Here is a 15,764-nt window from a genome sequence, read left to right on the forward strand (position 1 = left end):
GATCAAAAAAAAAAGAGATTTTTGAGGAAACCCGACGCTGGACCACCACCATGCAGAAAGCAACCAGGTACTGTTGTAGCATCTCTAGCTGACAATACAAGTCTTTGAATTGGACTGGGCTGCACCCGCTGCAGGAGGGAGGAAGGAAAGAAGGAAGGAAGGTAGGAAGGAAGGAAGGTAGGAAGGAAGGGAAGGAAAAACAGAGCGGAAAGTATTTAGTTAGACAGACATTTAAAGTGACAGGATGAAAAATGAATTCAGGTTTTTTACACTGTATACACCTGTATGTATATTTGTGTACCTCTACTGTTACTATGGTTACCAAGGAGCAGTTTTGGCAAACATTTCTCACCCAAAATCACCTCAGGATTGGCACCTGAACTGTTTCAGCTCAGGGGCATTTACGTCCCACATGAAACTGGGAGAGTAATGCATCATCTGTGTGTTCACATGTCTGGGAGCCTCCTACCTTGTTTGGCTCCTGCAGCGTTCTGAGCTGCCTCCTCCTTGGCTTTCTGCTGCTCCGCGATGGCAGCCAGTTTGGCCTCGTGCACCTCCTTCAGGGCGTTCCACTCCTTCCTGTTGTTCAACAGGCGTTCCAGCATGGGGGTGATCTCCGGGTGGAAACGACTGAACTCCTGGAGAGCAGGACGAGTCAACACAAATTAAATCACAGCAAATCAATAGAGCTTTGTTAGGTCCAAACAGTTATTAAATCTTAGAAATACAACACTAACAAATGAGTTTTAGATGGTGCTGACAAAGTCGATGATGATAATCAAGTTGTGCACCTGAACCATCTTGAAATAAAGTTACCTAGCCGAAACGTCAATACCAACTTAAAATACCATCAGTTTCTGGATGAGACAGACTCAAGATCTAACGTAACAGGTGTCACACCTGCACGTACAGCTGCAGGTGTTAAAAAAAGTCAGTAGTGAATGTTTCTGTGTGGTGTGACGTCTCACCTTGTACACGAAAGCGCAAACGAAGTCGATGAAACCACACTGCAGCTTTGGCAGCTCATCTGCTTTGTTTCTGTCCATCATGGGCTGAAGGGGGAGAGAAAGGTGTTGTTATCAACTCTACAGCTTGTATATTAATGACTTTATAAAGATCAAATGTGTCAACTTATTTCAAAGGGTATCTTCTGTACTTTTTCTAACCTGGATTCTATTTCCTCGTGTTTTTGTGCCTTTCAGCCCTAGAGTCGTCTCTAGTCTGAATCAGGGACTCATGTTGTTCCAAAGTTGTATAATTGCCTAGAGTTGGTTCGTGTTCTCATGGCAGCATTTACAAGAGGACCAGATTAGATGCCTTGTGTGAGAAAGCTGCTCTTGATTGGTCAGAATTTCCATGTGGGAAAAATCCAGGAAGTAAAGCAAACGTTGAAGAAGAGTACACTTGCAAGATAAATGTGACACTTTCTAATGTCACAATGGAGGGACAACTACGCAGGTTGATTTTAGCGCTGCTCATCGTGGACTATATTGCTGTCATTGTTCATTTTAGTCAAACCATACAGTTTGAAAACGAGGCGCGGCTCCAACTAGAAAACAATGTTTTGATGCATTGGATGTGCTGAATGTGCATATTAAGGCAGTACAGGAGGAGGTGCACATTAATAATCCTCCAGGACTGTAACATGCTCATGTTTAACCCAAACAATGTGTCATGTGACTGCAGTTGCTTCACATCCAGGTCGGAACACCTTCTCACCACAAACCAACCGCACCAGAGTTCCTTTGTAACTGGACCGAGACCACCTCTTCAAGAAGGTCTTGATCTGGTTGTTTTGGTGCACACCTGAGTGTGATTGCCGTGTTCACACCTGCCCAAACAAACCGCACTGAGGGGGCAAACAAACTTGAGCCCTCTCGGGTGGCACCCTGCTAAAGTTGCTCTTATACTGTATATTTTGCCAGATGTTTAATACTGTATTGTTCTAAAACTGTGACCCTGACCCGAGGAACACATTGGTTGTGAATCGTTAAAATTGTGGTCATTGTATTTAGTGTTACTGTAATTTGAAGCCTTCTCTGGCACAAGAATTTCCTTCAGGATAAATAAAGTTCTATTGAATTGAACTGAATTGAAGTGAAGTTGACCTCTGACCTCTTGGCAGAGTCTTGTTTATCAGCTGCAGTACCATCACAAAGGAGGACAGAGCTCCATCCTCACTGACTGAAAAACTGTGGGTTCACTCAGTTTGTACAAAAGAAGCCCAAACAGAGTGTCGCTTATAGAAAAGCATCACTTCGAGAGTTTGAATTAACATGTGGCGCTACATTATATTCACATTAGCAGCCACTTCCAAAAAGATGTGAGCGTGAGCAGCACACTGGACTGTAGAAACCTGTCACAGTTCACGCAGGCTGTAATTGCCCACCTACATTTGTGTCGCAGCCTCTGCGGAGGTTTTTTTTTTTTTCCTTGTCAGACTACAGTGAGTCACAGAATCGACTGCTGGGAAAACACAAACTGATCAAAATGAAAAGTTTTCCCTGCTGACACCGATGCTATTAAATTCGGAGCACTGTGAGGTTACAGAGTGTGGGATGGTGCTTCTCGCACTTCAAGTGTCTCAAGGACACGAGGGAACGAAACAGAGAGAGACACAGAGGCAGAATGGAGGAGAGGGAGCCAGGGGAGGGTACGGTCGGCTGGGTTAGGGCCACAGTACCCGCTCTTTCTGTATCAGTGCTCCACATAATGGCCTGTACATCGCTCAACACCACCGCCACAAGGAACTAAATCTGTCTTTTCATTTTGTCTTCCCACTGCGTCACTGTGTCTCTTGTTCTCCTCTCTCTAATCATGTCCTTCCTGCTCCCCATCCTAAATTGAAGCCTCAAGGAGAGCCTTGTCTTGCCTTAATTCCCATGATTCCTGTCCACCCACCAAATCCTTTTTCTCCTCCTCTCAAACTTTAACTCACTGGCACAAACTTAAAAAAAAAACACTGGAGAGATGGTCAAACAAAGTAAACTGAAAAATCCACCGACACAAAAAACTTTTTACAATTCAAAATAATTGAAATGATTGATCAGACATTTAACAGCTTTATGCAGCAGTTTAAATGAGCATCATTATGTAGTTCAAACTATTAACTCACTTGCAACTGCTGCAGCTTCCTGGGTCACCATATTCACACGACTGGTTGTCCCTTACACTATGTAGCCAAGATAACGACCATTGGCCACCAAGATGGCGATCACTGACGTCATGCAGCGTTCCATACTCAACTTTTCGACCGTTATGAGCAGTGTTGGGCAGTAACTAATATTACTTTTTCCAGTAATGAGTAGAGTAACTAACTACTAATAATATTTCAGTAATAATATTACAGTTACCCCAAAGCTAAACAATTCATTATAACGTTATTTATATTATCACGTCACTACTGACTTAAAATACAACCATAACATCAGCAGACTCATTTAGGTAATCGTCGCCTTGCGTAGGCACGTCACAAAGCAGCGAGCTAGTTTGGAACATGGAAACTTTTACCGTAGCAGCTGGAAATATTCCCAATACCTTGATTTCGTCAGGGGGAAAGATGACAAGAACACTACTGCAACATGTAGTCGGACTAAAACTCTTTCCACTATGAAAAACATGTCCTCAAACATCCGGTCTGAAACATCTCGGCTGCTACAATCGACAGCACAACAACATGAAGCTCCAGGAAATACACCCCACCAAAGGTGAGCCCTCCTCAGGTTGGAGGTTGGCTCTAGCCCTACACTGGCTAAACAACCAAAACTGGATTTTACTCGTGGACAGCTGCAGCTACAAAGAAGTGATGAAGCTTGTGGATGACATGTTGCTCCACAAGTGAATCTCCATCTTTGAGCCAGATCTTTGAGAAGAATACCGTCACAGGCAACTGGAATAGTTTGCAAGCTATCTAGCCTTAGCTACACTTACGGGTGATTACCCTGACGTTCACACAGTGGAACACATCTGAATTTTGGGGAGATACACAGTTACTAATTTTATGGGTGAAATGAAAAAAACAATATTACGAGTAGTAACGAATTACTGTTGGCAGGGAGTAACAAGTGAAGCAACATTATTACTTTTGAAATGAGTAACGATTTTTAGAGTAGCGAGCCGAACGCTGGTTATGAGTGCACCATCTCAGTACTCATAGTGCACTGCATTTTGCCATACTTGTCAATATGAACACACTGATGCACTCAAAACATCAACTGTAAGTACGAAAGATAGCAAATTGAGATTCAGAAAAGATAAAACTGTTAACCATCTCTGCACTTATAAAATCTCATAGAAACTTTTTACTTCCTGCCATAACCCATCTGATAATAATAATGTTGGTCATTATTGATTCTCAAAGAGAAGTCCTCTCCTCTGAGGCCAGAGGTCGACTTTAAATCAAACTGCAGCTCTGTTAAAGCTGGAGGGTGTTCAGTGTTTTAGCTTCAGGGAATGTTGATAGAAGATAAATGCATCTGTCCCTCTAAACCTTCTTTTTACTATCTCTCTCTCTGTCTCAAGCATTTCGCTCTCCATGTCCTTACAATGGGATTTTGCTCCAGGACTGTCCTCTCCAGGTCTCCCTGCTCCCAGAACTCTGCAGCGACCGACAACGCCACCTAGAGGATGAATCAGAAAGGAATTTGTGTCAGTGGTGCAGCTGACAACACGAGTGACAATAAAAACAATCACATGTACAATTATTTAATTTTGATCATCAGCACACTCTGAGTTCTTTGAATGAACTCAAAATATGTGGAGGCTGAGCTGAAAACCAAATTGTGTTATACTGATTTTTGAGAAGTTAGGGTTACATCTCAACTTTCCTGAGCCCAAAATGTCATTTTAAAGGGACCAATTATGCAGTTATGCTATTTTTTTTTAAGTTCATATTTATATTTTAGGTTACTATTAGAACATGCTTACATGTTCCTATTTTCAAAAAACCTTTATTTTCCTCATACTGTCTGTGCTGGAACACCTGTGGTTTACTCTCTGTCTGAGACACTCCGTTTTTTTTTTAAAGCCCCTTTCAAAAAGTCCAGTCTACTCTGATTGGTCAATGTGTCCAGGTCTTCCGCCTCTTGGCATCACTGCGCCATCATTGCAGGTGGGGAATGACTTTAATCAGGGTTCCCACACATATTCATGGACAAAATTTAAAAATTTTACCTGACTTTCAAGAACCCATACTAAGAAATATTGTCTTGCCCCATTTGCCTGCCGTTTTTCAAACCAAATCAGATTCATACTCTATTCAAACCTGATTTCAGCCAGCTGACATACATGAAGAGAGAGAGGGACTGTGGGGAGAAAATGAAGAGACGTACGTAATGGTAAACAAAACCTCACACACTGACACATATAGACACTTTTGCTGTTAGTAAAGTGTTAAGTTTTGTGGTGGGCGGGGCTTAGCTGGAGGCAAAACATCTCCACAGACATTCGCTAGCACTAGCAAGTTCTATTGGCTTGTTTCAGACAATGGAAGAAGATGATGTGAGTGGTGCATTCAGAAATACTCATTCTGAGTGTGGGAGCGCAATCCCGCACTCTGTGCACTCGTCTGGAGAGTTGGAGCAGCAGAGCACCGAGCGTAGTGAATGTGTGATTGACTTAACCGTTTAACAATAAAAGGGTCTGTATGACAGGAAAAAAAGGAAACGCATAGTGGGTCCTCTTTAAGTTGCTTCTTTTGCACAACAAACAGTCCAAAAGATTGACATAAAAATAAAAAAGGAGCAAGTCGTTACATTTGAGTCACTGGAACCAAAGAAAGTTGGATTCTTTGCTGGTACTATTACACTATTATTAAAACTGTTGTAGATTTATTTGCCCTCAGCTGTTTCAGCACAAAGTATTCTGGTGAAATTGTCCTTTTTTTTATTATTTAAATTTTTATTAATTTTTAAGACAAAAAAACAAAAACAAAACAAAACACAGACACACACACACATACACACACACACACACCCACAAACACCAAAATTAACACAGACTTAACAAAGACAGCGTCATTCCCACAACATAAACAGCAGAACTCACAGTATATGTTTCAAAAGTCCAACAGCTCAGCATCGTATATAGTTGACCCATTCAGTGGGTCAGACCCGGAAAAAAAAAAAAAAAAAAAAAAAAGAACAAGCACAAAAAAACAAACAAAAAACAAACAAACAAGCAAAACAGAATATACATCCGCAAGGCAAATAGATTCCTCAAAAGTATAATGTTAGACTATCCCATATTTACTCCTTTTACAAAAGACAAAAATTGATTCCACACCAGCAGATATGATTCTTTGTAATAATGCAATTTGGCTATCATTAGTTCAAATGATGCATTCTCTGTCATTAATTTAACCCAATCTCTATATTCAGGTCTAGCTTGGCCTTTCCAGTCACGAAGAATAACTCCTGCCTGTCATGGCAAAAGCAAATGCAGTTTTTGAAATTTTAGGTAGACATGACCTGTCTCCCAAGAGGCACAGCTGGATTGATTCAGGTACGGGTACACCAAGCCATTCCTGAATTGTTTTGATTACCTCTCTCCAGAAAGGCCGAACTAAAGGGCAGGCCCACATTGTATGGATAAAAGTGCCTTCATGCATCTTACATTTCCAGATTCAGATTCAGATTTTCAGATTTTCTTTATTGTCATTGCAACAAGTGCAACGAAAGGTAAGGTGCAGGCCATTCAGTGCAAAAAAACAAAGCAAATATGTAAAAACTTTGTGAAAATAAAAACACAAAAAGACAAGATAAAATAAAATTACAATAAATAATTTCCAGCATAAGTTATTTTTGAGTAGGCCCATTTTGTGGAGACGGACAGGTGTAAAATAATATCGATGAAGTATTTTATAATGTATAAACTTTCCCTGAGCTTCTCTTGTGAACCAGCCTGCATTAGAGATGATCTTTTTCCAAGAATCCTTGTCAATATTCAAACTTAGATCCTTCTGCCAAATAAGCCTAAGGCTCTCAGTATCGCCATATATGGCATTAGCTGTCATCTTATAAAAAGTGGCAGCTGAATGATTATTTTTAGGTAATTTAAAATAAGCCTGAATTATATTGTCTTCACCAGGCATCTGTTTTACCAGACTCACTAAACTACTTCTTATTTGCAAGTATCTCCAAAACTCAGCTTTGTCTTTTAGGTCAAACTGTGTGCAGAGTTCTTCAAAAGATTTAAATGTTTTGTCAATAGCCAGAGATGATAGATTTCGTATACCCCTCGATAACCATGAGTGCCAGTAAATAGTTTTTTTCTCCACTGTTATTGCTGGGTTATTCCAAGGTGAAGAATATCCCTGTTTATACTGTGAGATCTTTAATAATTGTCCTTTAAGACACAGGCTGTCAGATACTGGCTGCTGCTGGAGCACCATTTCCATGGGGCTGATCTGAGTGGCATTTTAACAAGCAGGAAATCTTCCTGTGCATGTTGTTAAAATCAGCCCATAAAGCTTTCACAATGTCCCATAAATGAGAATCTTATTCACAGCTCACAAGGCAGTTTCAGGCTTTGTGTCCTGATGAGATGAAAGCCAGTTTTGTCTGCCCTCACAAACCTAAAATGGAGCAACGTGAGATCTGATGAATAATATGTGAATTCTGTATTCAGGATAGAAACCCTCATTTTAGAAAGAGTTAGTCATCAAGCCAGTTTTGGGGAACAATTGCCATGAGGCTGGTGCAGCCAGATATTCTGTGTGCGTGGGCGGCAGAACTGAGTGCAAAATAAAATATCTGCCATAAAAATGTCAGTGGAATATCTTATCAAGAATGGAGCAGCTGGAGCTTTTGTCTCTCCATAACATCTTAGAGAGGGCTGTCTATCATCAGTAAAAATCTGTGTGAGTCTATCTGTGCTGTGGAAGATTTTAATGTAGAAATCTGACCATCTTATCCACTTAAATCACAAAGTAGATCTATAATACAGACTGATTTTGAGCCAGCAGAGATTCACTCTAGTTAAATCAAATCCTGGTGCTGAGCGTCTGCAGGCCTCTGCACATAACAACCATGAAAACTTTCTGAAGGGCAGCTGACATGTGTAAGCGCTGTATTCAGGGTGGAATTCACCTTTAAAAAGGGAAGCGTTAGTCATCAAACTACTTTGGGAGCACAATTCGCAGGAGGGCGGCCGATGCTGTAGATAGATATCCTGACAGTGTGTGTGGGATGCAGAGCTGACTCACCAGGTGCAGACAAAGGTGAAATCCAACCCCCTCCCCCCCAAAATAAAAAAAGCTAAAAAAAAATAAAGTGGAATATCCTAATTGCCAGAATTTGTGCAGCACAGGAGGAGAAACAGAACTCACGTCATATAAAACTTTAAAATGATATTGATGTTTGCAGGAACATCACTTGGTGCGGCAATATTTATTCCGTCAGTTTGATATGATGAGATGTTTTGCTCTATATCTGCTTGAATAATTGAATATAATGACCCTCTTAAAATACATCTGTAACAGAGGAACATTTTGATTTTTGGAGCCTGGAGGGAAGTTGGTGGTTTGAATCCCAAAATGAAATGGTGGCTCCATATCATCTCGTATCATTTTTAATATGATATGAAATATTCATGTGATACTTGCAATATTTCGACTTGTTGACATATTGACGTCACACTGTTTCCCGCTGCAACAATAAACATGGCTGAAAGCCTGTCGCTCATGCAGCATTTGAAGATAACTACAAGCACGGCTGTTCTCGGTTTTTAATGTCAGATAGTCCACCGCTAACATTTTCGTCATGTATTGTCTCGTCAACAAAGATAAAACATAGATTTCGTCTTAGTTTTTAGCTCATCATCGTCGTCAAAATATTTTCGTCATAGTTTTCGTCAACAAAGTCCCCCACGGTCTGGTTGTTTGTTATTTTAACAAAGAAATTCTTTCATGTCACAGTGGCAGGCGAATCAGTCAACTCAAACTGGTGGCGTTGAAAGGCTTAAAGTAAAAAAAAAAAGAAAGCATTGGATGACGAGGACAAACTTGGATCTGAGATGGGACTAAGGGGAAATACTAGCCTGGTTCCAGACCATAGACCCCGCCCACTCAACTGAGTAGGCTTGCATCTCTGGTCTGGCATACTTCAATGAATTTGCGATTTATCTCGTCCAAACGCTGGACGGACCAATGAACGCCGGGGGTCTAGCAATTAGCCAATCAGCACCACGCTGATGTCAAGCTGTACGCCGGTGGGTAACTGGTGAGGATAGCAACAATGGCGACCGCTACAGATCCTACAGACCACATTAACGATGCTATCGAGGTATTTCGCCACTACTCGCGTTAATGGAGGACCAAATTAAGGAAGCTGCTAGACTGGATTTAACGGCGATGCAGCTGGGCATGCACGACGACGGAGACATTTTAAACGGGCAATGCTCGCTTGTTTTCGGCACCCCCGAGGCATGGATACTAATGACGTCAGATTCTGGGTGAGTCGTTGATCTCTACTGATTGGTTAGGGAAAAAATCAAATCGTTCAAAATCGTTTAAGAACGTTGCAGAGAAAAGTTGCAGCGGTGTGAACTGGCCCGTCTGAGCTCGACTCAAGCCTGCTGATGGTGTCACCTGCAACTCAGCTGGTCAAATCACCGGCAGCTGGTTTTAGAACATAAAGCTGGTCACCTGTTTCAACAGCCAATCAGCTTGAAGTGAAGTCTGCTGGTCAAGTCAAAATGGCCACAGACGGCCACATGGTGACGCATGTTCGCATTCTGCTGCAGGTCCTCTGAGCCCTCTTTTTCCGTCCTCGTGGTGTGCCGGTGTCGGACGTTGGGTCGTTGCTATTTTAAGAAGCTACAAACTATATTCAGCCACAAAATAAGTCTGAAAAGCTGCAAATCAGAACAGAAGTACACAGAGTTGTTGACTAGAGATGACACACTGTGTCATCTAGTTGCATTGGTGTGAGCTGGCAGGTTTCTAGAACGCTGCACAACGGCGCATTGCAATTAGTTGCACGTTTCAACTTGTCTTGTTGCGAATCTTTGGTCTAAACTGGACTTTATTTGCACAGGAAGACTTGAAGAGAGCGCTCCTGAGAGTGAAGGAGATGCAGCACCCAGACACCTGTCAGCAGTATTTGTGGGGTTACTCTCACTGCCAGAGGGAGGGGAAAGAACTTGAGTTTTAAAGGAAAAGTCAAGCATGGCTGGAGTTTGAAGCCGTGATGTCTGCCAAGAGTTAGTGTTGGTTCCTCATTCTCAGCAATAACTACTCTTCCCGAGTTGACTTATTTTCTGTTCTGTTTATAAGTATAAGGGAGAGAATGAGCCCTGGAGGAGAAGACAAAAAAATGAAATGTCTTCTTTAATGATGCATGCCATAACAGCACAGGAACCACTGATCTAGAAAATGAGAAGGAGCAGTAACATTTCTAGCTTGTGACCCTCTGGAATGAAGCCATGTCTGCTTGTGACCCCTCATTACTGGTTGAATAAAGGTCTCCGGTTGGACCAGCTCCAACAGTGAATTTTTTTACCTTCTCAAATCATCGTATTTAAATCATTTCAAGCATCCTGTGGATATAAAATTATCCACGAACACACAGATATGAAGAAAATCTGATGGTATAATCAGAACTTGTGCGCAGACATGAAATTGTCTTCACGTATTTTAACTCCAGATGCATCAAACGCTTTACCAGGACTCAACTAGCTTAAATTATGACTCCTTGTTCTATTATGGGTTCTGTGTTGATGCAATTGCTATGAGTCTCCATCTCATGTGTGCGTACGAAAATGTAAAGCAGGGGATACTGATAAAGGATACTGATAAAGAACATATGTTTCCAGTCAATTGCAGACAAATAAAGGTAAAAAATGACCCTCCAGCTGCGCCTGTCGAACAGCCAGAGAGACACTTCCTGTTCATATTGATATGCCTGTGTGTGCAGCTCGATGGCGATGTGTATATTACGCACTTGACTGAAATAAAATGCTGAGCCTGCCACGCAGTGATGAGGGGAATGAAAAGCAGCAAGTTGCTTTTGATGCATGAGGCCGTCAGGAATCACTGCTGAATGCTGCTGAGAGAAATGGCAGCGCTGACAGAATGTCTTTCTCCGTCTACTTTATCATCGGTTCCCCGCTCGCAGAGCCTCTCATGGAGCCTGTGTACGAACGTCTGCCTTATTACTGTGAATGGCTGGATGTCAGAGAGGCTGGAGTGCCATTTTACAGCTACTACTGTGAAGTATGAAAAGGACCTTGTGTAGAGATCACACAGGTGCGTACCTTGCTCTGAATCTCCCACGGTTTGGCGATGGCAGACAGGTCACACGCAGTCATCATCATGGCCCTGGAAAGACAACACGTGACTGAGATTTGTTTGTCTGTAAATTTCTGTTGGCACCTGCCTTTGTGTGTGTGTGTTTGTGCCTACATGACAATCTCTTTCCGCGTGGTCTCCAGCATCATGTACTTGGTCCACTCGTTCCAGTTCTCGTAGGTCTTTGACTGGTCCACAATCTTCTGGAACATCGTCCTCTTCCTGCACAGAAATAATACAGTACTTCAGTACACATAAGCCCCATTTCCACCAAACATTTCGGTATAGTACCTTTGGAACAAACAGTAACCCTTCAGACATGGTACCTACACCCTCGGTTCATTGAGCATTTCCACTGCAGTACTCTTAAATGTGGGCGGGGTTGTTGTCACTCACTGAACCATACCGTACTGCTCAGTGGCAACGGTGCCATATATCTTGTGCGCCTTTATTGGATGTTCTTTACAAGGCATTAGTGATACAGTCTCTCACACATCACCCAGCTCTCTTTGTTTTTTAATGTTTGAGAGGGTGGCAGGGCGAACCTCACCAACACTTGCAAGTTTTGCTGTGTACTGGAGATGGACTATGGGGGTGCTCAGTTACCAGGCAGTAGTGACGCACGTCAGGGTTTTTTAAAACCTGCTCCAACGTGGTCTGTTACGAGAGCCGATCTGTCCCACCTGACCAGCAAAAATATGCAAAGTACCAACGTAAGAAGACAGCAAGTAGTTTGATCTGGAGCACATGCCTGACATCCTATGTGATTTATTTACAGGAGCGCACAGCTGAGTGACGCAGGGGTTTGTTTACATGACATAACAGAAGTGTATATTTATCAGATTCAGTGTGGACAGAGAAACGCTTGCTTGCTGTTAGGACATGGTGTTAAGCCTACATACTCTCAGAAGGAAATATTTTTACTTAACATTGTGACTGGAGAGATCTGAATATGTCAAACTTCAACAGATATTCCTGTTTAAAACCAGATAGCTGAAACCCTGAGCACAGCAGGGCCGATGATAAACCTGCTTGCTGTGCGTGTTTGAGAGAGACAGAAAAGACAGGAAGAGAGAGTCGACTGCACAATGTTTCTGTAAGGTTTTAAACCAATCTATGAAGTCAGTGTTCACATTTTCATGGAAATTATTCCAAAAATCGGACACTTAACAATAAGAAACGACTTTTAAATGTGCCACTCAATAATTAAATGTCATTATTCTGTCTTCAAGTGCTGACTGAATTTCATTAAAGCAGTGGAATAATACAGTTTATGCACAGACTTACAGTTACACTTAGACCTCATAACACCTTGCATTAAAATGTGTTCTGGGTGATTGCAATCAGAAAGTGCTCGACCACATGAGCACAGGTGTAAATGCACCCAGAAGGTGGTCAGGGACACATTGTGACCACATTTAACACAAGTGTAAATTAAATTTTGTTTTTAGTTCACATACAACAACTACATGTTTCATCCTTGTCGACCACGCTGTTGCCTTCTACATCTTCCTGACGGGCTCTGACGTATATAACAAAGAAAACTATGGACCAGCGAAGATTTTTTTTTTAAAGGTTGCTTTATTTTTACACCAATATTGGCTCTGAAAACGCAGACAATATTAGGTTCTCTGCCAGAAACTGGTGGATTGGCCCTCCAGGTTGGGAAAGAGTTACTGCCTCAAGCGAGGGAGTATCTCGGGTTTGTTCACAAGTGAGGGTAGAATGGAACGTGTGATGGATCCGCAATTTGGTGCAGCATCTGCAGCGATGGAGATGCTGCGACAGACCGTTGTGGTGAAGAGGGAGCTGAGCCAGAAGGCAAAGCATTCGATGTACTGGTCCATCTACGTCCCAACCCTCACCTATGGTCATGAGCTCTGGGTAGTGACCGAAAGAATGAGATTGCGGATACAAACGGTGACAGGGGGGGCATCCATGATCCATGTCGCACAGTGTAGCTGCACTAAACTTATAAGATTGCTAAAATCTCACAGCTGTAGGAGGCATTGCTGACCAGAGTCAAGATGAAACCACATGTCTGCTTTCAGTTTGGGCCATTTATGAAGCTATGGCTAAGCTAACGGTGGAGAACGGCTACAACTGCTTTGTTTTTTTGAGTTGGGTGGAGCGATCGGATCTCAATGTGGACACAGGGGACACTTAAACTACTACCAGGTGTAAATGTAATCAGGTTAAATGATATCTAGATAAAATCTGGACACTAGACGCATTTTAATGCCAGGTGAAAAGGGGGTCTTTGTGCGATCAATGAATAGCTGTGTTCATGTGTTTGCATACTGCTGTACTGACTTGAAGTAGAGAGCCAGGTCAGTGGCGATGATGGCGATGTCCATGAGGTGGATGACGGTGTCATGCTGACGGCGGTTCAGATTCTGATAAATGTTCAACGCCTGAAACACAAGAGAAAGTCAAAAATATAAAAAGGTCAAAGAACAACGAGGACAGCAGGTGGCTGATCTCAAGCGGAGCGAGAAAAACTCAAAAACTGAAATTATGTGTGAAAAAACTGATGAAATAAATTAAACAAATAAATGCAAAACAAAGAAAGCTGAAAATATGTCTCTGAATTTTCTGTTTACATTTCAGTCACAGTCCACGTCTGTACACATGTATGTGTGCGTGTGCACTGCAACATACTTCATCTCTCAGCAGAGTCTTGCCAAACTCCAGATGGTGTCTTTCCAAGATGGAGGAGCCATGAAGCTTCGCCAGAGGATTACCAGACCTGTAAACACACACACACACACACACACACACACACACACAGAGTTGGGAGGTTACCCTGTGATAAATCATGCATGTTAAACTCAGGGTAGGCCTGGCCTGCTGTGTCCGCGGCTAATGGCGGTTCTTAGTAGCTCATCCATCAGCAGGTGGAGCAGAGCAGCTGGAGGTGTATCTGGTCAATATCAGCTCATTGATGTTCTCAGTGTGTGATGTTACCTTCACACAAAGAGCTGAGGTCAGCTCGCCTCAACACAGGAGGAGTGGCTGCTGTCACCTTGAGTCAATTAAACGGTCTCAGAATAACCAAACGCTCAGATTAACAAAATGAGAGGAAGAAACTGGGTCAAGGCAGCAGGTCATAAATAAAACCATATTCCTAATGTATCATATTGTTTATTTCTGCTCTGCTTTGATTAAGCAAGGTTTTTTTTCATGTGAATTTGATTCATTAAATGTTTTTATCTCAGTTTATATTTAATTCATAGTTTAACTTGGCAGAGCTATAGCTCTCTGCTCTGCAGGTCCTCCTACGAGACGTCAGGATGTTTAAAACAAAACAGTGTGCCTGTTACATTATAATGCATATCTGATGTTTGCTCTCACAGACCAGAGAGAAATCACTCGTGAGCTACTGCTACATGCATGTACTGTATTGTGCATGGTATTTGTTTGTTGCTAAGCTGATGTCACGTTGCCTCAGTAGCATTTATGTTCTCCTTTGGCATTCTGATAACCAAGACAGCAAAATCCAAAATCCAAAATCCACTCTCCTCACAGCTCTGCCCCACTCACTCACTCACTCACTCACTCACTCACTCACTCACTCACTCACTCACTCACAAGTTCTCCATCAACACTCAGAGAGCCACAGAGCTGCTCCTCTGTTTAATCTGTCTGTTCATTAGCCTACAGTATGACATCAGACTATATGTCTATATGACTATATAAGTCTGTCAGATGAATGAAATTACCACAGTAGCACACGTACAATATTGTGGGCCTTTACCACTGTCATTTTTGGCCGCACCGACTTCCATTTCCATTATTTCGATTATTCCATTGTTTCCATTATTAGACACGCCATGCCACGTCAAGCTGCGCCAGAGATGGACCTTCTCAGGAGTTGGTCCAAAAGCTGGGCTGCCGCCACATTAATGAATACAGTTTTGCAGCAACAACTACAAATAAGTAATATTAACAAAAAGCTGTAAAAAGAAATATACAGGTGTTAAGTCAAGCCACATTAATGTTAATTATAAAGGCCAAAATCACAAAGGACAGTCAAGCTCACTATTTACTTCTAAAATTATTAGTGACCTCTAAAATGTCATGTGTCAGAAACTACACTCCAAAACAACAAATCAACTTTAGGTTTTATTCAATCAGCAGAAGCAGGAAGTCCCTGCAGGCATCAAACCTGAAACACCCCCTCCTCTCCCTCTTTGCCCCCCGTGCAGCTCTTACTTCATCTGGTACAGGTTGTTGGTTCCTCTGTGGTCAATATCGTGGCAGAGGCCAGCAGTCACCATGGCCATACACTCCAGGTCTGTGTAGTAACGCTTCAGGTCACCTGTCTAAGAACACAACAGAGCGGCAATGCAATCGATTATTCAACTGATAGAAGAATAATCTGTAATTATTTTGATAATCAGCTCATCTTTAAAGTCAGTTTCAAGCAAAAATGTCAAAAATGTGATATTTCCAGGAATTTGTTGCTTTCATTGAT

The 15,764-nt window shown here is 42.1% G+C and overlaps 1 protein-coding gene across 1 annotated transcript in view; it reads right to left on the bottom strand.

Annotated features, from left to right (window-relative positions):
- Positions 1 to 446: 446 nt before the first annotated feature.
- Positions 447 to 15,764, bottom strand: part of pde6a (phosphodiesterase 6A, cGMP-specific, rod, alpha) — a 50,294-nt gene continuing 34,976 nt past the window's right edge. The window contains exons 15-22 of the mRNA XM_033633633.2: positions 15,503 to 15,612; positions 13,949 to 14,036; positions 13,601 to 13,701; positions 11,402 to 11,509; positions 11,254 to 11,317; positions 4,545 to 4,619; positions 969 to 1,052; positions 447 to 638 (exon numbers count right to left, since the gene is read on the bottom strand). Coding sequence (XP_033489524.2) covers positions 447 to 638; positions 969 to 1,052; positions 4,545 to 4,619; positions 11,254 to 11,317; positions 11,402 to 11,509; positions 13,601 to 13,701; positions 13,949 to 14,036; positions 15,503 to 15,612 — 822 coding nt within the window. The remainder of the gene's footprint in view (positions 639 to 968; positions 1,053 to 4,544; positions 4,620 to 11,253; positions 11,318 to 11,401; positions 11,510 to 13,600; positions 13,702 to 13,948; positions 14,037 to 15,502; positions 15,613 to 15,764) is intronic.

This window comes from Epinephelus lanceolatus, chromosome 7 (genome assembly GCF_041903045.1).
Source record: "Epinephelus lanceolatus isolate andai-2023 chromosome 7, ASM4190304v1, whole genome shotgun sequence".
NCBI classification, from domain to species: Eukaryota; Metazoa; Chordata; class Actinopteri; order Perciformes; family Serranidae; genus Epinephelus; species Epinephelus lanceolatus.